The sequence below is a fragment of the Mobula birostris genome, chromosome 1 (genome assembly GCF_030028105.1).
Source record: "Mobula birostris isolate sMobBir1 chromosome 1, sMobBir1.hap1, whole genome shotgun sequence".
NCBI classification, from domain to species: domain Eukaryota; kingdom Metazoa; phylum Chordata; class Chondrichthyes; order Myliobatiformes; family Myliobatidae; genus Mobula; species Mobula birostris.
In genome coordinates, this window is record NC_092370.1 from 161,294,408 (window position 1) to 161,318,804 (window position 24,397).

At 42.2% G+C, this 24,397-nt stretch overlaps 1 protein-coding gene across 2 annotated transcripts in view; it reads right to left on the reverse strand.

Moving 5' to 3' along the window:
- Positions 1 to 24,397, reverse strand: part of bahd1 (bromo adjacent homology domain containing 1) — an 81,008-nt gene that overhangs the window by 26,269 nt on the left and 30,342 nt on the right. For both annotated transcript variants that reach the window (XM_072265218.1, XM_072265227.1), the window contains 2 exons: positions 21,553 to 23,117; positions 13,997 to 14,388 (listed from right to left, as the gene is read on the reverse strand). In XM_072265218.1, coding sequence (XP_072121319.1) covers positions 13,997 to 14,388; positions 21,553 to 23,104 — 1,944 coding nt within the window. In that variant the 5' untranslated portion in view covers positions 23,105 to 23,117. The remainder of the gene's footprint in view (positions 1 to 13,996; positions 14,389 to 21,552; positions 23,118 to 24,397) is intronic.

Below are 24,397 nucleotides of genomic sequence, written 5' to 3' on the forward strand. Positions count from 1 at the left end.
CATTTAGCGCCCATCACAATCTCATTAAAACAGAACCCAGGGTGGCGGGATCAGTACGTGTACTCAGTATTGAGTTTGCAACCACCATGTACAAAAGATTAAAACCAATGTGATATGATGCTGGCTTCAAGCTGAAGGTTGTTGATTTTGCTAAAGGAACGAATAATTCTGCAGCCGTTAAGAAGTTTAGTGTAAACGAGAAACAAGTGAGAGAATGGAGAAAAATGACAGAATGGAAAACAAGTGAGAGGATGGAGGGAAATGCCAAAGACGAAATGTGCAAACGGCGGGAAAACATGCCAGTGGCCAGAACTGGAAGGAAAAGTTTTAGAGTGGGTGAATCACCAGCGATTGTCTGGATACATTGTTACCAGAGAAATGATTCGAGTTCAAGCGTTGAAATGGGATGAAAAACAACGTGAGGTCAGCGAAAATTTCAAAGCTACGCGAAGTTGGTGCACCTGATTTATGAATAGACGTGATCTTGTGTTGAGACAAAAACAAAGATTGCTCAGAAAATTCCCACGAGGTGTTGTTGCTTACGTCCAAAAACGCTGCGGGATGGACGAAGCAGGTTGCTTGAAGTGGGTTAAAGAGGTGTGGCGTTGACGTCCCGAAGGTTTCGGGAAGGAAAAGTTGCTACTTGTCTGGGACATATTCAAAGCACACTTGTCAGGTGAGACAAAAGCAGCATTGAAGGTTGAAAATACGGACACTGCAGTCATCCCCGATGGTTTGATGTCTGTGCTCCAGCCACTAGATGCGAGTTTAAACAAACCATTCAAAGAATTCATGCGTTGACAGTGGAACGAATTTGACTCAAAAACAGCCAATAATTACGGCCTGTCTTCAGTGTATTCGTTTTTCCAAAGTTGACATCCTCTGTATAAGCTGACCCCCCAATTTTAGGGCCAAATTCTTGGCTTATACACCGGAATTTACAGTCACTAGCTCTCCACTTGGCCTTGGACCATCTGACAGACAATAGCAGTACCCACATCAAGTTGTTAATTGATTACATCTCAGCATTCAACTTCATCACTCCCCCAGTATTAATCAACAAGTTTCAAAACCTGAGGCTCTGTACCTCCGTCTGCAACTGAATGCTTAACTTCCTCGCTAGGAGACCACAGCCAATCCAGATTGGAAATAACATCTCCTCACTGACAATCAACGTAGCTGAACCTCAAGGATGAGTGCTTTTCCCACTGCTCTACTCTCTATAAACATGACAATGTAGCTTGGCACAGCTCAAACATCACCTATAAATTTACCAATGGCACAACTGCTACTGGCCAAATTTCAGGTAGTGACGAGGAGTGAATGAGATCACTGGCTGGGTTATGTCACAACAACAACCTTGCACTCAATGTCAGTAAGACCAAGGAATTGATTGTCAACTTCAGGAAGGGGAAGTCAGAAGTACACCCACCAGTCCTCATTAAGGGGTCAGTAGTGGAAAGGGTAAGTAGCTTCATGTTCTTGGGCATCAACATCTCGAAGGACCTACCCTGGGCCCAACATATTGATGCAATTACAAAGGCAGCACACCAACAACTATATCTCATGAAGATTTTGAGGAGATTTGGTATGTCAAAGACTCTAAGAAATTTCTACAGATGTACCATGTACTTCATTCTTCTGGTTGAATCACTGCCAGATCCGGAGCCTCCAATGCACAGGATCACAAGAGGCTGCAGAGGGTTGAACACTCAGCCAGCTCCATCATTGACAACATCCTCATAAAATGGCACCTCGAAGAGGCAGCCATCTGCCATTAAGGACACACCATCCAGTACATGCCATCTTCTCATTAGTACCTTCAGGCGGAGGCAAAAAGTCTGAAGAAGCACACTCAATGTTTTAAGAACAGCTTTCTCCCCTCCTCAGTTAGATGTCTGAATGGCCCATGAACACTGCCATACTATTTTGCTCTTTTTGCACTATTTATTTTTGAGATTCTTATTGTAACATGGTATTTAATGCATTGCACTGTACTGTTACCAAACACATTTTACAACATATCACAGTGATAATAGGATTTACTGCATCACTACTTATGGCCCACTGAGTCTATATTCGCTTCAAAGTAACAATCTAGGTAGTTTCACACCACTGCCCTCATGGCAGTGGTCCTGTAAATTTTCTTTAAAGATGCTGAGGAAACTCCCCTTTAAATACACTTCCACTAACAATTCAGATAATTCCCCCTCCCTTATTTCACTGATTGCTCTTCTGTTAAAACACCTCATTCCCCTGGCTACTGGGAATAATGTTCATTCTACTTAATGTTCCAAATCATGAAAAATGTCGACTAAGAACCCCTCACAACTTCCGCTGTTCAAGAGAACAATTCAACTTCTTCAGTGTATCAACATACAATAACTAGCTCCTCAGCGCGGGAACAATGTTGGTAAATCACTAGGGCAGCTCTCTGATACTTTCATATCTGTCCTAAGGGGTGGCATTTAGAGCAGGGTTGATACACCTTTCTTTCCACTGCCTTCAACATTGATGACATGTTTGTAAATAATAAAAAAAACTAGTAATCAGAAATAAAACAGAAAACGCTGCAAATACATGACAACTGATAAGAGTTAACAATTTCTGTTGATGCCATTCAACTGCCTTCTGGAAGTCCATATATAAAATAACTATGTCTCATCAATTTTCTTACACATCAAAAACTCTGTTGCTGGTTAGTTTACCACATCATGCTGGCTTTCTCCAATCAATCCATCAGTCGAAGTGACTGCTGATTTTGACCTATTGCTCTGAGTGCCTCCCCACTACCTTTTCAGAAAATTAACCACTTCATCCTTTCTGAGGCTTGAGTAGCAACTTCTGTGACGAAGATCGGCACAAATACTCATTCAGTATATTAGCCATGCTTTCTGCCTGTGCAAGATTTCTTTATTGATCTCTGATTAGCCCCAGCAACTCGCCTCTTACAACCTTCTCCTCTTCACTTGCCTACAGAATGTTTCTGGATTCCCTTTTATGTTTGCTGCCAGTCTTATTTCATCCTTTTTCACTTCTGCTCTGTTAACTTGGGTGGCGGAGTGGGAGATACACCTCTACCAAGGGAGGTGTGGGGCACTCCTGCTCTCCGCTAGCCTGTAGGTCATCTTTGGGCAAGGTGTAGCACCTATTTACTGAGCAGGGTCACGTGAAGCCATGAGAGCAGGTGGTGGATGGTCGTATGAGCAGCTGGTGAATATCAGAAGTTCTGCAACCACTGACACCAGGCAGACAATCTCTGAAGAGTATTGATAATGGCTGGGCTCACCAGTCTTGTAAGGACACAGCCCAGAAGGTAATAGCAAACCACTTCTGCAAGAAAAATCTGTCAAGAACAATCATGGTAAGACCATGATTGCCCACAACAGAAGACTTGGTGCATAATGAATGAGCCCTGTCAACAAACCGGCTTCAGTCATGTGCTTTTTTTTTAAAAAAAACTGCTCCATTGGAAGGACACTGTACAATGTTAAAGGGGCACTGAGGAGGACATAAATACAACATCACCTCAACTAACATTTCAACACTACTTTCAACTTTTTTCCCTTGAAAAATAAAGGAATAGCATGGGAGGACTTGTGCTTCTGCCAGAGCAATTTAACGTATTTTAAAGACAATACTTTTGATAGTGTACTATTTCCCAAGTGTATCACTAGGGCAACTGTCTTTCAACAAAAGAACACCAAATGAAATATAATCATGGTAATTTGAGAATGAATTCAGTTTATTATTTATTTTTTGGTTTTATTAAGAGATATGGGCATTACAGACAATCTCTTTTAATTTAAAGCAAGTAAGTACCAGCTATCTCAAGGGCAGTTGTAAGATGGTGGTGAACTTTCACCTTGAACCACTGCAAGTCTGAAAGAACTGAGACCAAACTTCAGAATTTTGACATAGTGATAATGAAGCAAAATATTTCCAAGTCAGGATGTTGTGACATGGAAGGACACTTGCAGGCTCCGATGACACTCCTACCTTTGCCCATCCAGCTGATCACTGACAACAGCCATCAAAATGAAATTTTAAATGGCTTGAGAGCATCTTAAAAATGTACATTGCAGAGGAGGTGGTGGGATGCATGGAATGCCTACAAAAGTAGTTGCTTTGTCCTGGATTCTATGTAGTTTTTGTATAGGTGGAGCTGTACTTATCCATGCATCCCTGATTACTGTAAGTGGTGGAATAAGTTGAAATGTCATGAGGTGGGGCAGGAGTTGCAGAACAACCAGCCTTTGACCTGCTGTGTGTAGCTTGTCTAATTCCTTTTAAATTAAAGGAAAACCCTACAATAATTACTTTAGGCTAATTTGGAAATGCTACTGAATGGCTAAAGAAACAGTTAGACACTTGTTGCATCAATAAAAACAAATTCAGGCAGGAACCAACACTTGACAGCATTTGCCTGAATATTATCAATATCTGGGGGAGGTGGGAAAATGAGAGAACAAGTAGCTGGCCTTGGTGACCCCCTTAAAGATTGTTCACAACATTTCTTTCACAACTTTCAACCACTCTCCTTGGTGAAAAGCAGGATTCAAACTAGTGAAAGCTATTCCCTCTTCTAACCCATTTCAATTTTATTAGAACTCCCTTATGTACAGTCAGTTAAATGCTGCCTTCACAAAGGCGGCATCTAGCGCCTGGAATTCATTTCCTTTCTCCATGTTTAGTTCAAGGATAAGATGACGCCTGGAATAAGAGTCAAGAGGAATTCACAACTGTGTATCAGTGAGGTGGGAACTGTCGGTTGCACCTTCTACTGTTTTGATTGATATTAGGTATATTCCACAAGGCGCTATGGTAGTGTAGCAGCTAGTACGACGCAGTACAGCTCAGGGTGTCACAGTTCAGAGTTCAATCACAGCATCTTCTGTAAGAATCTCTGTATATTCTCCATGTGGAATGCGTTGATTTTCCCTGGGTGCTGCAGTTTCCTCCCACAATCCAAAAGGCATACTAGGTAGGTTAATTGGTCATTGTAAATTGTCCTGCGATTTCATTAGGGCTAAATCAGCATTGTTGGGGGTTCCCGGGCAGCATGGCTTGAAGGTCCAAAAGGGCCTATTCCATGCACCGGAGCACAAGTCATCCCTCTGGGTAGCCTCCAACCTGATGGCATGAACATCAGTTTCTCCAACCTCCAGTAATTGCCCCCCACCCCTTTCACCATTCCCATTTCTCTCTCTCACTTCAACAGGGAGGTTGTAAGAGTCCCATTAGCATCATAGTATCTAGTGCACAAAATTGTTCCTTGATTACAAAGTGTGAATCCGATGCTGACCACAGGAAGTGGTCAGGATGGATCTGACTCAAGATGTTTGCTCATATTTCAGTTGCCTTTTTGTGTTCATGCTGGCTTCAGTGTTAAAGATGGGCAGAGAGGTGGCGCATTATTCCATTATTGAACTGATCAATGACATTCACAACAGAGCATGCCATGACTGCTTAGCTTTTAATTACCTTGTTAAGCAGAACAAGTCCAACAGCTGCCCCTACATATAGTCCCTCACTACCATTCAACACCCCAAACAGTCCTTCCAGGTGAGGCAAAACTTCACCTGTGAGTCTGTTGGGGTCATCTACTGTACCCAGTGCTCCTGGTTTGGCCTCCTGTATATCACTAAGGCATGATGTAGATTGGGAGACTGCTTTGCCAAGCACCTATGCTCCATCTGCAGAAAAAGTGGAATCTACCAATGGCCATTCTCTTTAGTTCGACTTCCCATTTCCATATGCCAGTCTGTAGCATCCTTTACTGGCAGGACGAGGCCCTGTATTCCGCCTGGGTAGCCTTCAAACTGACGGCATGAACATCAATTTCTCGAACTTCCGGTAATTGCTTCCCCTATTCCCATTTCCCTCTCTCACTTATCTTCTTACCTGCCCATCACCTCCCTCTGGTGCTCCTTCCCCCCTTTGTTTCTTTCATGGTCTTCTACCTTCTCCTATCATATCCTCCCTTCTCTAGCCCTTTATCTCTTTCACTTATCAGCTTCCCAGCTCTTTACTTCACCCCCCCTCCCAGTTTCACACATCACCTCATACTTCATTCTCCCCTCCCTCTCACCTTCTTGCTCTAACTTCTCATATTTATTTATTACTTTTAAAAAAACAGTCCTGGTGAAGAATCTCAGCCCAAAACATAGACTGTTTAAACTTATCCATTGATGCTGTCTGGCCTGCTGAGTTCCTCCAGCATTTTGTGTGTGTTGCCTGACTTTTACCTGATCCATTTGTTTTATTGTTAGACTAATCATTCAAAAATAATTCAAAAATTGAAGTGTCAATATTTCATAAGTATTCACTCCCCTTTGCTCGGTACTTAGTTGAGCCACCCCTTACAGCTATTGCAGCCAGTCGTCTTTTTGGATAAGTCTCAATTAGCTTTGCATAATGTGATGGAACAAGATTTGCCCATTCCTCCTTGCAAGATTGCTCAAGCTCCGCCAGGTTAGTTGAGGAGCAGTAGCAAGCATCAATCTTGAGATCTTACCTGCACTGTTCAAATCAGGTTAAGTTCTGGACTCTGATTAGGACATTCCAGGATATCAATTTTCCTCATTTGAAGCCACTCCATGATTACTCTAGTACTGTGCTTTGGGCCGTTGTCCGGCTGAAAACAGAAACTTCCTCCCTAGTTTAAGGTTTCTGGTAGAGACTAGCAGGTTTTTAATCCAGGATCTCTCTGCAATTCAGCGGCATTCATCTTCTCATCAAACCTGACCAGAATTCCGGTCCTTGCTGCTGAAAAACATCCCCACAGCATGATGCTACCTCCACCATATTTTACAGTAGGGATGGTGTCACCTGGCTGATGCACAGTATTAGATATATAGCATTCGTACTGCTCAAAGATGCATATCTTCACCCTTAAAGAATTCAAAAAGCTTCACTTAGAAGATACTGTAAAGATATTGAAGGAGGTCTTGTGGTTGGATGAGACTAAAGTGGAACTCTTTGGCCTCAACACTAAGCAATATGTGTAATGTAAATCTAATACTGCTCATCAGCCAGGTGACACCATCCCTACAGTAAAGTATGGTGGAGGCAGCATCACACTACAGGATTGCTTTTCAGCAGCAGGGACCGGTCAGGTTGGCAGGAAGATGAATGCTGCTAAGTGTAGAGAGATCCTGGATTGCACAGCTTGATCCATTTTGTCAGGAGGAATTGGCAAATCTTGCTCCATCATGTTGTGCAAAACAATTGGAGACTCAGGAGACTCATCCAAAAAGACTACTGGCCATAATAGCTGCAAGAGGTGGTTCAACTAAGTACTGGGAAAAGAGAGATGAATACTTTTAAACTGCTAACATTATAGTTTCTGAATTTTTAGTTTTTCATGCTTTACAATTTTTGGGCTCCCCTGAGAAAGAGAGAGCATGCCATTCACAAATAAAAAGCCTCTGTGAAATTGATCAAGATCCCTGGTTGTAATATTCATCTATGTGAACAAAAAGTTGGGAGCCAAATACTTTTTCAGGGCACTGTACAAGCCAACAAATACATGCGTTTATTGACTAAGTGTCAAAAGGCCACTGGAGAAAGCTAAACCAGACAGTGGCACTATGTGGGATATACAAATATCTACAACTCATGCAATTTCTACAACTCGAACATTAGAAATGGCAGCAACTATTTGACCCATAATGCCTATATTATTGTTCAGTAAAATCATGCATTTAATTTTCTATCACCTTCCTGCATAAGCCTCATTTCTATCGATTCCCTCAATGTCCAACAATCCATTGGCCTCCGACTTGAAGGACCTCCATGGCCTGCATAGATAGAAAATTCTCAATATTCTCCATCTTCTTGGTGGAGAAATTCCTTTTCATTTGTCTTGAATGGCAAACCGCTTATGCTGAGATCTTGACACTTGTTTCTAGATATTCTAGTCAGGACAAACATCAACTATGGATTTACCCTATCAGACCTCTAATCATTTCGCTTATTTCAATGAGATCATCTCTCATTCTGCTAAATTCGAAGCAATATGACCCCAGTCTGACAAAGCTGCCATTTCAGGAATCAAACTAACAATGCTGCACTTTGTCTATTACAGGCCTATATGCAATATTTCAGAAGTCATCTTACCGGAACCCTGTATAACAGCAAGGTACTCAGTACTCAAATTGTCTTGCAATAAAAGCCCATTTGCCTCTTAAATGCTTACTGACTCTCCATCTCAGCTTTCAACAACTTGTATACTAGAATAAACAGGTCCCTTGGAACATGAAAACCCTTCAATCTCAAGCAATTTTAAAAAAATACTTTGGGTAGAAATAAAACAAAGAAAGTGCATGACCTCACATTTTTCTAATTATATTCCATCCGATTTCTGTGCTTATTCACTTAACAAAAGTACAGAGCCTCTGACAGCTTTTTTGTGATGAACAGTTTGAGAAACTAACAGCTAGACTCTGAAGAGATTGCCAAATACAACAATCAACTGCAAGTTCTTGCATCCATTCATCAAACGGTACATATTTTTATTTCCATGCAGTCAAATTGGTCACAAATTTGCCTTTGGCTTTCAATTGAAAAATCTCAAAACATATCCTTCAGCTCCTAAAACTGTGACCTCTACCAGACGAGGCCAAGTGCAGCACCTCTATGATCCAAACGGAAAGTTGAGCAATACTGGCTTAGAAACATAGCACATTATTTCACTGACGCTGGGTATAAATCATGAAGCATCCTAAATAACAGCACCTTTACCAGAAGGCCGCCACACTTTACCACTATGTTCAAGCGAGGGTAAAGAGGGGCAATATTCTTATCCTGTAAATCAGTGGTGCACAACTTCCATGAAAAGGGACAGGTTAGCAATCCTAATCACCTGAGGTAGAATTATGCAAAAAGTAGTAGTTCTGAATGACCTCACGTCTGTTCAGCCACACCATCAATTTCAATGCCGAGGGGATAATGAAAGGCATTCAACAGCTATGGGCTTTAAATTAAATGATAGAGGCTGAGTTCAACAGCTTGGAAGAATCATGGATAAATTAAAAGGGAAGGAGAGTGCAGCTGAGGCCACTGAAGTCTTCAGATTAAAGAATAAAATGGGGAATTAAGAAATTGATTAATTATTTAATTTCGGGTAACATGGAGGCAAAATTGAAAGGTGGTGAATACAGGTTTGAAGGTGTTATATTTGAAAGCACACAGTCTGTGAAGTAAGGCAGACAATCTTGTAGTGCAGTTAGAAATTGGCAGATACGATGCTGTGGGCGTCACTGAATCGTGGCTGAAAGTGGATCATAGCTGGGAGCCTAACATCCAAGGATACAATTGTATTGAAAGGACAGGCAGTTGGGTAGAGGGGGAAGGGGTTAGCTCTGTTGGTTAAATAAAATGAAATCAAATCCTTAGAAAGTGACATAGGATCAGAAGACAAAATCCTTGCGAATAGAGTTAAGAAACTGCAAGGGTAAAATTACACTAATGGGAGTTATTACAGACCTGAATAGTAGACAGGATGTGGGGTACAAATTACAACGGGAGATAAGAAAAAAGGCATGAGGGATTTCAATATGTAGGTAGATTGGGAAAATCAGGTTGGCGCTAGATTCCAGGAGGGATTTGTAGAATGCTTCCAAGTTAGCTTTTTAGAGCAACTTGTGGTTGGCTCCATTCAGGAAAAGGTATTTCTGGAGTGGATGCTGCATTATGAACGATATTTGATTAGAGAGCTTAAGGTAAAGGAACCCTTAGGAGGCAGCAATCATATATGACAGAATTAATATTTGAAAGAGAGAAGCTAAACTCAGATGCATTCGTATAGCAGTGGGGTAGAGGGAATTACAGAGGCATGAGAGAAGAACTGGCCAAAGTTGATTGGAAGAGAACACTTGCAAGGATAATGGTACAGCAGCAATGGCTGGCATTTCTGGGATTAATTCAGAAGGTGCAAGATCAGTTCATCCCAAAGAAGCATTTTAAAAGGAAGGATGAGGCAACCATGGGTGACAAGGAAAGTCAAAGACAGTATAAAAGCAAAAGAGGGCATATAATATGGTATAAAATATTGGGAAGTTAGAGAATTAGGAAGCTTTTAAAAAGCAACAGAATGAACTAAAAAAGCCAAAGGAGTGAAAAGAAGAATTATGAAGGTAATATAAAGAGGATACCAAAATTCCGCCCCCCCCCACCCCCAGATATAGGAAGAGTAAAAGAGAGGCGAGAGTGGATATTGGACTGCTGGAAAATTACAATGAGAGATAGTAATGGGGACAAACTGAATAAATAATTTCCACTGTGGAAAACAACAGTATGAGAGAAATTCGAGAGTGTCGGGGACAGAAGTGAGTGTAGTTGTTATTACTAAGGAGAAGGTGCTTGGGAAGCTGAAAGGTCTGAAGGTAGATAAGTCATCTGGACCAGATAGACTACACCTCAGGGTTCAAAAAGAAGTAGCTGGAGAGATTGTTGAGGCATTAGTAATGATCTTTCAAGAATCATTAGATTCTGGAATGGTTCCTGAAGACTGGAAAACTGCAAATGTTTATGGGGGGGAAGCAAAAGGCATGAAATTATAGGCCAATTAGCCTGACTTCAATGTTTGGCAAGATGTTATAGAGATTTCAGGGTACTTGGAGGCACATGATAAAATAGGCAGAAGTCAGCATGGTTTTCTTTAAAGGAAATCTTGCCTGACAAGTCTACTGAAAATGTGCAATGACACGGCAGATGGAATATAGTGTATGGAAGCTTATGATCAAACACTTTGATAGAAGAAATAAAGGCGAAGACTGCCTTCTAAATGGGGAGCAAATTCAGAAAGTGGACATACAAAGGGATTTGAGAGTGTAAGTCAAGGATTCCCTACAGCATAACTCAGAGGTTGAGTTGGTCATAAGGAAGGCAAATGCAAAGTTAGCATTCATTTCAAGAGGACTAGAATATAAAAGCAAGGATGTAATTTTGAGACTTTATAAGGCATTGGTTAGACTGCATTCGGGGTACTGAGAGCAGTTTTGGGCCCCAAATCTAAGAAAATACATCTATTCTGCAAAGATATCTACTGTGAAGTCCAAATCAATGGGTCGAACATTGACAGCTTTCCCCATCAAGTCTGGAGTCAGGCAGGGTTGTCCACTCTTCCATCTCACTTGTGTGCTGCTTGCTGAATCCATCAGGAAGGACAAGAATACACGAGGGGTGAAATTGCTTGGTAGCAGAGGCACACAAGTCAAAACCTCCCTGTACATGGATGATAGCACCAACTTCTGTTGAATCCACCATCAGTTTGCAGAGTGATTAGTATTTGCAACCAACTCTAGTTGGGATTGGGGGTGGCCGGTATCAACCATAGGAAGAGAAAGACCATGCTCTTCAGCAGTTGACTTGCCCAATCACTGTCAGGCCTGACCCTCTGAAAGCACTGGAGAGTCTATTCTAAAGGGTCTGAGACATGCAACAATAACTGGCCAGACTAGGATTAGAAAGGTAAAAAAATTGAGATTGTGGAAACTGTGTTCTCTGTCAGTAACTTGGAAAAACTTGGTTATCAGGTGTGATATCTTCGCATGCATGCTATGCTTCACACAGGCATGGCCCGTTTGATCCTGTCTTGGTAATCACCCAGGACGTCTTCCAGTTTATCTTGGGGTTCATAGTAGAGCGGAACTACTGGGTCACAATGCACGAGTCCCCAGAAAATGGGGGCAAAAGTGTACCCAATGCTGCTATCATCCTGATGATCACATTTGTGTGTGCCTGTGACAGGTGGTGTGTGGACTGAAAGTAAGTGGACATTAAAGGTAGTGGTCAGTGCAGAATGCACTACAGACACTGCAGGACAGGGATGCAAGTGGTCCTAACCATCTGATAGAATTCTCCATTGTCAGACCTGACCAACAAACACCAAGATCTTGCTTGGCTGGCAGTGAGAACGGCCCTACTAGTCAGAGGCTTTCTGTACAGATGACCTATCACTCCCAATGTATACTGCCCTCAAGATGGTTGCGGTGAGGAAAAGGTAGTCACACACCTTTTTTGCAGATTGCATATTTGCAAAGACTGTGTGAACAAGAATGCAAGGTTCTGTGTTTTGGTTCCTCTCTAGCAGCAGCGTAAAGAGGATTCTGAACTACGAGCTATTCCTAGAATCACACAATGAGACAGACATTAATTGCTGCTGGAAAGTCAATGACTGGATGAAAGACACACTTTGATCTGCTCAAAATCTGTTGGTCTTCCAGCTATGCAAGAGGTGAGGAAGTGCTGAAGACAGGCACAGTCCAGACTGCAGGAGTACTTACTGAAGGGTACACTGAAGCTGAGTGCAACCCATGCTAAGGCTGTGTGGGGAAGGACCACAGTCTAGGATCCTTCTGCTACAACACCTGGAGAGGTTGAGTCAAGTGGGAGAAGCTCCTCTGACAATGAAAGGAATATTACCTAGAGCAATGTATCAATGGTGTTAGTTCGTATTTGTTTTTTTTAAAACATTTACTGCTGAATGCAATGACCAAGAATGTCATTTTTTGCACCGTTTCTTTCTTTGCATATATTATGAATAAAGTCATTTTTGAAACTAAAAAGGTACTTATTCTACAATTTAAAGGCACGATCAACTGTGTATTTTGGAAAAGACATTCAATATAAATATCAATACAGATGTCTGCTACCTAACATATTATATATAAATACAAAATTGGGGAAACAAAACAAAGTTGCAATATTGATATTAAAGCTGAGGAGTTATTGGGCCTCTTTCCTCTTAAAATACAAAACTGAAGGATGACTCCTTTGGAGTATCTGAACAAGTGTCCCACAATATCATAAAGAATGCATAATCACAGTACCAGACCGTAACTGCAGATTTATCTGAACCATTTAGTGTTGAAATATGTATGGTGTCATTCAGTTTGGATGAAAAGTATTTAATATAGATGAGATTGCAAACCCACTCAGTGTTTGGATCTGCTTTTATCAGTGTTAACATTCTGTGGCAATGCTCCCCCTTTCACGTGGTTGACCTGCACAACAATAGGATGACAAACCAGCAGAATGAGTAGAAAGCTTCATGTTTGGTGCAGTTTGGTTAGCTACAGAGAATTAGTGCTAGACAGAACTCTTCTGCTTACAGAAGGTACAGTCAAACATCATAACTTATGCCTATACTTACTGACACCCTGCTGGGCAAAGGACGGACAATTTCCCACAAGCTCTACACTGGCTGATGCTGCAGCCAAATCACATTTTAACAACAAAGAAATAGGAAGAAGCCACTTAGTCCTTCAAACCAACTCTGAGGTTTAATTAAAACATAGTTAATATATGGCTTAGCTATAATTACTGCCTTTAGCTCCACAACCCTTATAAGAAACTTTCAGTCTCTGTTTCAAGTGTTCAATTAGCCCCCAGCCTCAATCTTCTCGAAGAATAATCCATACTTTCCACTCCTTGTGTATGAAAAAGCTCCCTCTCACACATCACCACTGAATGATGCAACTGCCTGTGATCCTGGTTGGGGTAATTAGTGATGAAGAGAACCTCTTTTCCAACAATGCCCAGAAAGGAACCTCAACTTAACATCTCAGCTGGAAGATGGCACCTCCAACAATCCAGTTCTTCCTTGGACTGCTCTTCAGCATCAAGAAGGATTTAAAAGAACAAGATAACTCTTCTCATTTCTCTGATCTGTACTAATCCCTTAGACAACAACTGATGACGAAAAGAATAACACATACGGAAGCCTTCTCTGCATGGAAGTCTTCTCTGTACAAAGTGTCTGCAGTTCTCACCACTCCTCCCCCATCAACATTTGCTTCCCGCTCTTTAAACACACTTTACAATTAATGAGATGCTGTTGTTGAGGGAAAAAAATGAACATGTCCTCTCTTCTACACACTACTAAATGTTATATTAAAGAGCTGCAGTTAACTTGTAGCCTCCGTTGTTTTGGCTTCACAAAGAGCAAATTATTTCATCTTTAAGAATAGCATCTTCAAAATCTACTCACCACGACATAAACTGGTTTCTCGTAGGGCTCCCCTACAGGCAGCCAGCCATTCGTGGCTCGTCTCCTGCTGATTCTCTGCTGCCTACTCTCTGTATGGCCTGTGCCAGCTTTATTCTGCTGGGCAGGCTGATAAACTGCATTACGGAGGCTGGGCTTGGAGCTGTTGGAAGGTTTGGAACTCTGTGGACACTCTCGGGTCAGCTTCAGCATAGATAAGGTGTGGGGCCTAGTGGTTGCTGGTGTGTCCAAACCAGGACGCTGGATTTGGGGGACAGGCTCAGCAGCAGAAGGAGCTGTAGGCACAGGGCAGCCAGAGAGAGGATTTGCTGGTGACACCGGATGACCTGTGACTGGGGTGGTTACACAGAGTGGCTCCAAGGACTTATACTTGTCTATAAAGCAAAAGAGAAAAGGATTAAACACTAATAGATACATTTCAACATAAAAATAAATGACAGCAAACTGATGGTGATGAATTATTCTTATTCTGTTAAAAGACTTCCAGCTGAAGATGTGGTATACCCACACCCATTATAATACTCTATAATTGAGTGGCACAGATAAGGTATAAAGACTGGCGACAAAGAAGATTGTTGAAATGTGGAATAAACAAGCTACTGGACAGCCAATGTCTATTTCCCTTTAAAAGTGCCGCCTGATCTGCTGAGTTTGTCTAGCAGCTCTATTTTTGCTCAATTACGAAGCTGCATTTGAACCTCATGAGGTACCTCACAATAAAGCAAGATCCATCAAAGACCCCCATCATCTGGGCCATGCCCTCTTCTCTGTACGACCATCGAGCAGGAGGTACAGAAGCCTTATGCCCCATACCACCAGGTTCAGGAACAGTTATTACCCTACAACCATCAGGCCCCTGAGCTAGTGTGGGTAACTTTATTCACCACTATTCTGAGCTGATTCCACAATCTACAGATTCACTTTCAAGGATTCTTTCTACGATTCATGTTCTCGGTATTTTTTATTTGCAGTTTGCCTTCTTCCACACAGTGGTGTTTGTTAATCTACATACTCTGATAATAAATTTACTTTGAACTTGTATATAGTACTGCGTAAAAGTCTTACGCACTTATATAGCTAGGGTACCCAGGACTTTATACAGTACTGTAATTTTATGTATTGAACTGTACTGCTACCGCAAAAATAAAGTAAATTTCATGACCTGTGTGAGTGATGATAAACCTGATTCTGATATAGCTCTCTACTGCTGACAGAGTGGTGGTGGTGGGGGGGGGGGGAGGAACAGGGGAATCATGGTTGGGAAAAGAGGAAGGCAAAGAGGAGCGAGTGGGAAGCACCAGAGGTACATTCTGTAATGATCAATAAATCAATTGTTTGGAATCAAATGACCTTGCCGGGTGTCTCAGGGTTGGGTGTGTCTGCACCTGTGCCAATCCCCACACCTGGCACTCTTTCTCTGCCACCTGTCCCACACACATCCCAGGGTGTTCCACCCTCACCATTTCCAACATCCTCTGACCCCACTACATTCACAAACTGACTCTCAGCTCCACATGGACAAATACAGTACTGTGCTGAAGTCTTATGCACCTTAGATTATATATGCCCCCAAGACTTTTGCACAGCATTTATGTGTCAGATGTCTTTCCAAAATACATTAAACTTATCATTTACAGAGAAGACAACTGATGTAATTAGTAATTTTAAAGCCTGTTGTAATGCTGTGAAATGCCCTTTGAATTACCATGACATTGTTATATGTCAACTCTATCCACATCATTAAGTTAAAAGGGGACTTTTGCGACTTCTCATTGTTTTTTTCCCTTCCACAAGGCTAGACAGTGGAATAAAATTAAGGACTAGCTATGAGAGCACTTTCCAAATTAGTGCCCTCTCACAGCAGTGGGCAGCTCTCAGGTCATTCAATATGGTCATGCAGCGATGATGCAATTAAAATCCATTTATGCGCCAAGCCGTAGGTGAGAGATTCAGTTTCATGTAGGCCAAAAGACCAGAGGATTATTACAAATCCTAATAAGCTAACTTCTTCCAAACTTGCAGTTTAACATTACTTTCAGGACCAACCAGACTTCAGAAGTTCACAACAGTAGTTAGGTGCAGACAACAAAATGACTGATACATGCAGAACCTATGGTGATTAAAACTGGTGCAGAACAGTGACATATGGCAAAACATTTCAAAAAAGGACAAGTGGAATGATAATTTTCTATTATTAAACCATGTTTAATAAGTTTGAATATCCAGATTCAAAGCACTGGATTTTTGGTGTGTATGTGACAAGGCTTCCCTAGCTTGCTATCAATTTCTTCTTTGGCAGTGACATTAAACACTGCAAATCAGAATCTCTGCTTCTGCCCTCATTTCCTTCACAGTTAGTTTGTACCTTCAGCTCCAAGTTCTGGATTTCCTTCTCTAAATCCGTGGCTCTTGTGAAGGGCTTGCAGCTTTTAAAATAAACTTAATACTTCCTCTTTCGACACAAGAACTTCTTATTCTGTTACTCTTTGTCCTGCCACAGTACGAGCCCTAATGGCCAGGAATCTGATCACCTCCCTCCTGTACCACCTCTCTGGTCATCTATCCAGCTTCACTAGCAATGATACAGGGAATAATCTTAGAGGCCAGACTGTGGGGTGTGGGGTGTTCAATGTTTTTGATTTATTGAGATACAGCATGGAAAAGACCCTTCCAGCCCTTCAAACCACACTGCCCAGCAATCCTTCGATTTAACCCTGGACTTATCATGGGATGATTTACACTGACCGATTAACCTACCAACCAGTCTGTCTTTGGACTGTGGGAGGAAACACACACGATCACGGGGTAGAATGTAAAAACTTCTTACAGGCAGCAGCAGGAATTGAATTCGGGTCACCTGTACTATAAAGCCTTGTGCTAACTATGTTTCCTCTCTGCTTGTATCACTGGTTCCAATACGAGCTCCAGTTGTTCCACTTACTGTCACAAAATATCCAATCTCGTGCGATAAAACCTGATCTAGTGCGACATAAAACCTACAGCACCTTCTTTCTTTTGTTTCAAACAGAGCGCACAGCAGGAGCAAGTCGCCTCTGACACTGTTTCCAAGATTGAAATACATAGAAGGAATTTAATGATGTATTTAGTGCCGTGCATCACAAGAATATTGAAGAAACTGGAATGAACTTTTTTCTCCCCCCGAACTATCATCTGAGCCCAGAAGCAAACTCACTGAACAGTTGAGCTTGCCCTAGTAGAAAGGAATCAACAATGTGGACAATAGTCGTCTGCTTGGCTCCTAGGATCCCTGAGACACCACCAAAGGTTTGGGAAGACAGTCTGTACATTCCCTTCCACTGCCTCAGGATGTTCCAGAGAGCATCATGAGGTGACTGCTCTAAAAATACACTGTCTCCACTGAAAATAATCAGTCTATGTTATAGGTATCTAACTTCAAAGATAAAATATGGGTCAGGATCTGAGTTCCTCACTCTTCTTTGAAATAGTGCCATTTAATTGAATTTGCTCTTTTGGTACCAATGCTTTGATTTAATGCCTCAGCCTTCCAGCTGCTATTTCCCAGACAGCAATGAATCCATAGGCAACAATAAGAGTGCCAGCATACTTAAAACATCCTGAAATACCTGAAGCAGAACTTGGATTCTTTGCATTTGGGCTCAGATACAACAGTGCTACTAACGGTGTGCTATAGCTGCTACACCCAAGGCAGATCCTCCAAAATTTGTTCAAATCAGATTTTGGAAGTTTGGTAGACAATCCAGTAAATGGCACATAAACAGATTGGTTCAGATCATTAATTCTCCAAGCATTAAATTTGCAATTGGCCAATGGATATCAAAACAGCACATTCAATTAAATGGCACTATTTCAAAGAAGAGTGAGGAACTCAGATCCTGACCCATATTTTATCTTTGAAGTTAGATACCTATAACATAAACTGATTATTTTCAGTGGAGACAGTGTATTTTTAGAGCAGTCACCTCCTGCCATAAACCAGTGCCATTCTAATAAGTTTCACATCACCCATTCCCAATTCCATGAAAGAGTCAAGAGTTCTCTCCCAGCAAATTAACAATATTACCATAGCCAAAAGGTATTCCCAAATAGATAATAGTAACACATTCACTAATTGGTGGGATCTGATTGGTCATTGTAAATTGTCCTATGATAAGATTAAGGTTAAATTGGTGGGTTGCTGGGCAGTACAGCTTCATGGGCCGGGAGGGCCTAATTCACATTGTATCTCTAAATAAATCAGGCCAGAACTGCTACAGATAGTATATTAATGCATTTGAACAGTTGGTGAGTAATCGCCACCCTACTGATAGATTGTGATTGACATTAACCTACCTTTTTTTTTACTAGTTCAGTATTCAGCAATTAAATTATCTGAATAAATTTAAAAATTTGAATCAAAATCTGCAAAACTTAAAAACCATGAAGAAAAAGAGTTGAGAATAGTGGACAGCTCTTTCAAAAGAACCATCACAGGCCAAATTACTTTAGTTTGTGCAGCAAGATTCAGCCTTTGGCTCCCCATTTGCAATTAGAGAACTCTCAACTACATCACTACCATTTTTGATGCTCATTACTCTCTCACTTTTTGGCCCATCTCCAACATCTTTCTCATCTCTACTCGCTTCAGACTAAATAATGCAGAACTGAACAGAAATAGTAGACTATATATACTTCATCACATCTCCTTGCAGTACATTACCAAAATCCTCTTAGTTTGCCAAGATATGCCCTGACTCTCCACCCTTCCCCTTCCAACAGCAAACCATCAACTTAAAACTTTTTCTTCTTTCCTTCGTAAGATCAGGGAGCATGTAGACATTGGTACAATGTGACTATCTGCATCTTAGACTTCCACCCCTTCCTCAAAATTAATGAGACAAATTTCAAAGTCTTTGCCCTGGCTAGGTGAAACATTGCATCTTTGTCTAACTGTATCCTGTCTCTGCTCTTTCTTGTCAAGCTGGGCTCATCTACTATACCAACTGCATACATCTCTATTCCCAATGAAATGCTGGTCACCTAATTTTCTGTTCTGTTCCCCCAAACGCACCACCCACACTAGCTTCCCAAGTACAATGCCTCTTTCTTAAAAATCATCTGTTATCACCACTATTTCCAAAGAAGAATGCTTTACACCTGTCTTGACATTCAACCACTCTATCCCCAACATCTCTTTCCTCTTCAAAAAAAATTCCCAAATTTATCTTTCCTAAAACTCCTTGGATGAATCTGTTCAGTTAGGCACCTGCCTCAGATCAATATCAAAGCAGACCACAGTGATACCCTGGCAACTAAATTTTTCCTTCTCGCCGTTCTTCAGGCCCTTGGCCAAGGTGCTCTAGAATTACAGCATCTGCAATCTCTTGTGTTATCATTAAATGCTTGGTAAAGTATAGATTTCAAGAAAACCTGTGACATGATCAACTATAAAGCACGTGGATGTTTCTTGGCAAAAAAAAAGGGTTGCAGAGACTGGAGGGACACAAATTATAGGATTGGATCTGGTGTTTGAGAAGGTGAAAGCAATGAAACCAATGTAGGTAATTAAGAGTACAGCTGGATGATATAGATGTGCTTGTAGGATTGAATGGGGCTTCACAATAGCATAGTGGATAGTGGAAACCCTTTGCAGCACCAGTGATCACCAGTTGGGGTTTGGCCCCTGTAACTGTAAGGAGTTTGTATGTTTTTCCCATGACCATGTGGGTTTCTTCCAGGCGTTTCAGTTTCCAAAGTTCAGGCTAGGGTTGGAAACATAGTAACACTCGCAGACATCCCCCAGCACAATCCTCACTGATTTGATATGATGCAAATGATGCATTTCACTGTTTTGATGTACATATGACATATAACGCTACCTTTTTCTTTTCAATGACATGAACAACTATGCATCCCCAGCAACATCCACACTGGAAAAACTACACCTGCCTGACTCCATTGCAACTATCCAGCCAGAGCCAGAGAATCTCCTGCACTGGTTTCTCCTCATGGTCATACCTCTGTTATACCAGAGGTGGTCTAAATGTTATGTGATGCAATAATGCAAAAGCATCATATACAGTACTGTGTAAAAGTCTTAGGCACCCTAGCTATAAATATGTGCCCAAGACTTTTGCACAGTACTAGAGTAATTTTATGTATTGCACTGAACTGCTGCCCCAAACACAAATGTGAGTGATGATAAACCCGATTCTGATACATGTCTCTACTGTGGACTGAGAGCAGAAGGGAGGCAGGGAGAAAAGAATCATAGTTGGAAAAAGGAAAATGGAGAGGAGAGGGAGCGGGAAGCACCAGAAAGACATTCAGTAATGATCTATAAACCAATTGTTTGGAATCAAATGATTTTGTGTCTGAGGGCTGGGTGTATCTGCACCCACGCCAGACTCACCCCTGTCCCTGACAAACCTTCGCTGCCACTCCCCATACCCTTCCCACAGACTCACCATTCCCAACATCCTTTGCTCCCACCAGATTTACAAATTTGCTGTCCGCTCCACGTTGAAAATATAGTACTGTGCAAAAGCTTTAGACACCCTAGCCAAATCACAAGACAATTTACAATGACCAAATAACCTACCAATCGGTACATCTTTAGGAGGAAACCGGAGCACCCGGAGGAAATCCACACGGTCACTGGGAGAATATACAAATTCCTCATGGACAGCAGTGGAAAATGAACTGGGGTCACTGGTACCGTAAAGCATTGTGTTAACCACACTACCACCCTTATTATAAGAAAAAATCATGATATTTTACAGCTGTTATGGTCAGGCTAACCCGTACAACAGCAACAGAGGTCAAAAGAAGTTTGTCAGTTTTATGGGAGGACATAAAAAGAACAGTTTTTTTTTTTAAAAAGAGAGAAATCCAAAGTTACGAGTCTAGGAAGCAGAATTATTTCAAGGATTAAGAAGGCAGTAAAGGGGAATGTCATGAAAGTCTTGAACGTAAGGGTTAGAATTTCAAGTTCAGCCATCATTGAAATGGTAACCAAGTGTAGTTCCAATGAGTGAATAAAATCCAGTTCAACATTGTTAAATTGCATATAGTGAGAGGCTGTGGCCAAAGATGGTGTAGAGAAGTCAGTCTTCATCTTGGCTGGATGCAAGACCAAACTGCATCAGAGAAATGGGTCACATGTGAGAGGTTAAGTCAAAACTCAAAGGGACTGGCCATTCACACCAAAATCAACGCTAGCACTCCTGCTCCACAAAAGCTTCCTCCCAGCTTGTTACCTTATAGCGAATATTATTTCTCTCCTTAACATGATTACTACACAAGTCCTTCAAGCCACCTACATAACGTCTCAACTCCTTTATGTACCACACTCAAGTCGCTCTCCGAGAAATGCAAATATTCCTGGATTCGTTAACTGACTATCTTGAACATTTATACCTCAAAGTTACTGCACCAAGACAGCAAAATTCAGAGAAAAATTGAAACTTCCTTTCAACGATTTCAGATTCATCCAATGGAAACCTACCATCTTAGTCCATGATGATATCTTACAAGCTCTACTAATGGTGATTTCTTACCTGTTTTCTGTCCCAGTTTGTGGAGAGAGTTTGTTTGGCTTGAGTTTAAAGTCCTCCCGACTATGTCCGTACTCAGTGATGGATGAAGCACTCGGCAAAGATCGTAGCCAGTGACACCCACGCACTGTACAGAGGCCGTATCTCCCACAAAGCAAAGGGAGTCCCTGCATGGAGCACATGAGAAAGGGATACCTGAGGGTACAGTGCTCTGTGACACGAGTAGGGTCCCTTCATCATCAGGTAAGGTACAACAGGAGAAACTGGCTGAACACATGGAGCAGCTGCATGGAGAGTTGCATCCAATGGGCAACAGGTCATTTCTATCATACTGTAAGTAGAGCTCATCCACTGAGGAAGCAAGACAGACATCAGGAGGCAGCAGGTCATAGTGGTCTGAAGCAGACACAAAATTATCCAGCAGAGTCAACTTTGAGTGCGACTGGAACGGCTGTGTAAAGTCAGCACTTGAAGGCATGCTCCCCTCCATAGCCTGACACTTAGGCTGAACCATGGCTTCATCTCCCATGAACATTGAGAATCGACGTAAATATTGCTTGGCCTTGTCTGCATATTGGCAGGGAAGGTCTGCAGTACTGGACAACCTGCCCGAGAAGGCAGATTCCGTCCCTGGTGGCCCTTCGCAGTCCCCAGCGCTGGCAACTGGTGATGGTCCAGCAGCGACGCTGCCCCGTGGGTCCTTCCTCTTGGCTTGCGTGCACTGCTGCCCAGCCAGTGCGTGTGAGCAAGGCACCCTCCTTCCGGGCTTGCCCTCCCCATCAGCCCGGCTGCGGCGGGTGGCAGAGTTGTCCTTGGCATTGCTCAACTTGAGAAATGCAGCAGCATTGAGGCTGGCCATGCGCTTTTTGGCTGGCGATTCAGCTGATACATTTGGGCAGCTGCCACTGGGCAGAGCAGTGCCATTCTCCGCCTTGGCGAAGACCTCGCCATCTGATGAGCTGCCCAGGCTTCCCATCCGCCGTTTGGCTGGATGCCCAGCCTTGCCCTCTGTATACTCCGTGCTACAGCTGGTGCTCCTCCGGCATCGACGGCTGGATGATGGGAAGTCCTCACGTTCCAGCAACAAGTTGTTGACCGCCTCTGCATTCAGGCTGGCCAGCCTTCGAGGGCGTGGTTCAGCAGCACGTGGCACCACAGCTGCTGTCCTGTCATTCTCCTTTCCAGTGTCCTCAGTTCTCTCTTCCTTAGGCCCTTCTGCTCGTAGTCTGTCCCGGCTGCCTTGGTAATCCCAGTGCTCTGTGATGGCCTGCGTAGGACTCGCTCCGTCAACCGACATCCCTTCCAGATCCTTGGCAATTTCCAGGGAAGAGATATCGCCTGACTGACAATGAATGCGTTTCCGGAGTGGATACGTTTTGCGGTACTTAGGAAGGTACTCCTGTTTGCTCTCACCATCAGCAGCCCTATCTTTATACTCTCTGCTGCTTCGGACTCCATTGTGCCCCAGCATCATCTTTCCCATGGCTGTGCTGCTTAAGCTGCTCACGTTACAATCAGTGCAGTTCATGTCATACGACATCAAGAGGCAGGACATTTCATAATTAGACCTGTGAAATGCAGAACAGAGATTTCAGTATGTCAAAAACAAACCAACACACTGAGACACCACACTCCTGTATCAGCACCAGAAAGAATCTTAACAGTTTTAAGTCAATCCTACCAGACAGCAATTCGCACCCCTCATCAAGGCTGCACAGTGCTCTAGTCTACTTAAGTAAATAAACTCCGCTTCTGCTAAGTGGAAAGTGCCTTGACTTGGGTAAACTTGGTTGAGGGGCTGCTGAAAGGCAATGGACTACTGGAGCCTCTGTTTAAAAGGTGCCCAGAGACATTACTTTAGGCTGGGGGAATGTGCAATATAAAAATAGGGTACATTAAAAATCACAAGAGTGCAAGTTACTCCCATAAACCAGCAATTCAGGGCAACAACTACTTCACATCACACTCACTATTCTTCCTAAAACAGCAGTGAATGGCATATATGAATCTGTGCTGAAGTGAAGCTCGGCTCCAAAATTATCTGGATTTCCTGCAAAGTGATTTTGGCTTGAATTGTGAGAAGATGAGACAAGTCACATGTGCTTTGCAGACTTGCCTGAAGAACTATGTTCACCCTTGGTTGTCAAAATGTGCAAGGCTCAGAGGGTTAGAGAGGGCCATGGATCTTTAAGCCAAAGCTTCACAAAGCTGTTTGGAGTAGGTCACTATAAAATAAGCTCTCACCTGATTTCAGGAACATATGCCACGCGAAACTGGGAGTGTAGAACAGTAACAAATTGGTATTTAATTGAAATATTTCTATGTTCCTCCCAGATATCTAACTTCAAAGTTAATTGCTTTCACCAGTGTTATAATTCAATCCCCTCGCATGAGCATTATTGAGATTGCCTGTTATTTATCGCCCATCCCAGTTTACATATCTTGACAGCTTCATATGACTGAATGGTTTCCTTGGCCACTTACTGACAGTTAAGAGTCAGCAAAGCCACGATCCTTGTGAGGCCAGATCAGAATGCTTCTTTTGCGCAGACAGGGTTTTACAAAAAAATTCTAAGATATGTACACATTTACTAATGGCAGCCCTTTGAACTTCCTTAAAGAACTGAGGCCATGGTAGGAATACAACCCACCATCTCTGGAACTACAGTACCAAACTTATTGATAACCAACTTAATTAATATTGTTGTACAAACTGAAAAATGAAGCTTATGAACAGACACAAGACATCTCAGATCACATAGTGATTGCTCTATGTGACTCCTTTGTCCACTGATCTCCCTCCACCGATCCCTACAATTGTGACAAATGCTATACCTGCCCTATACAA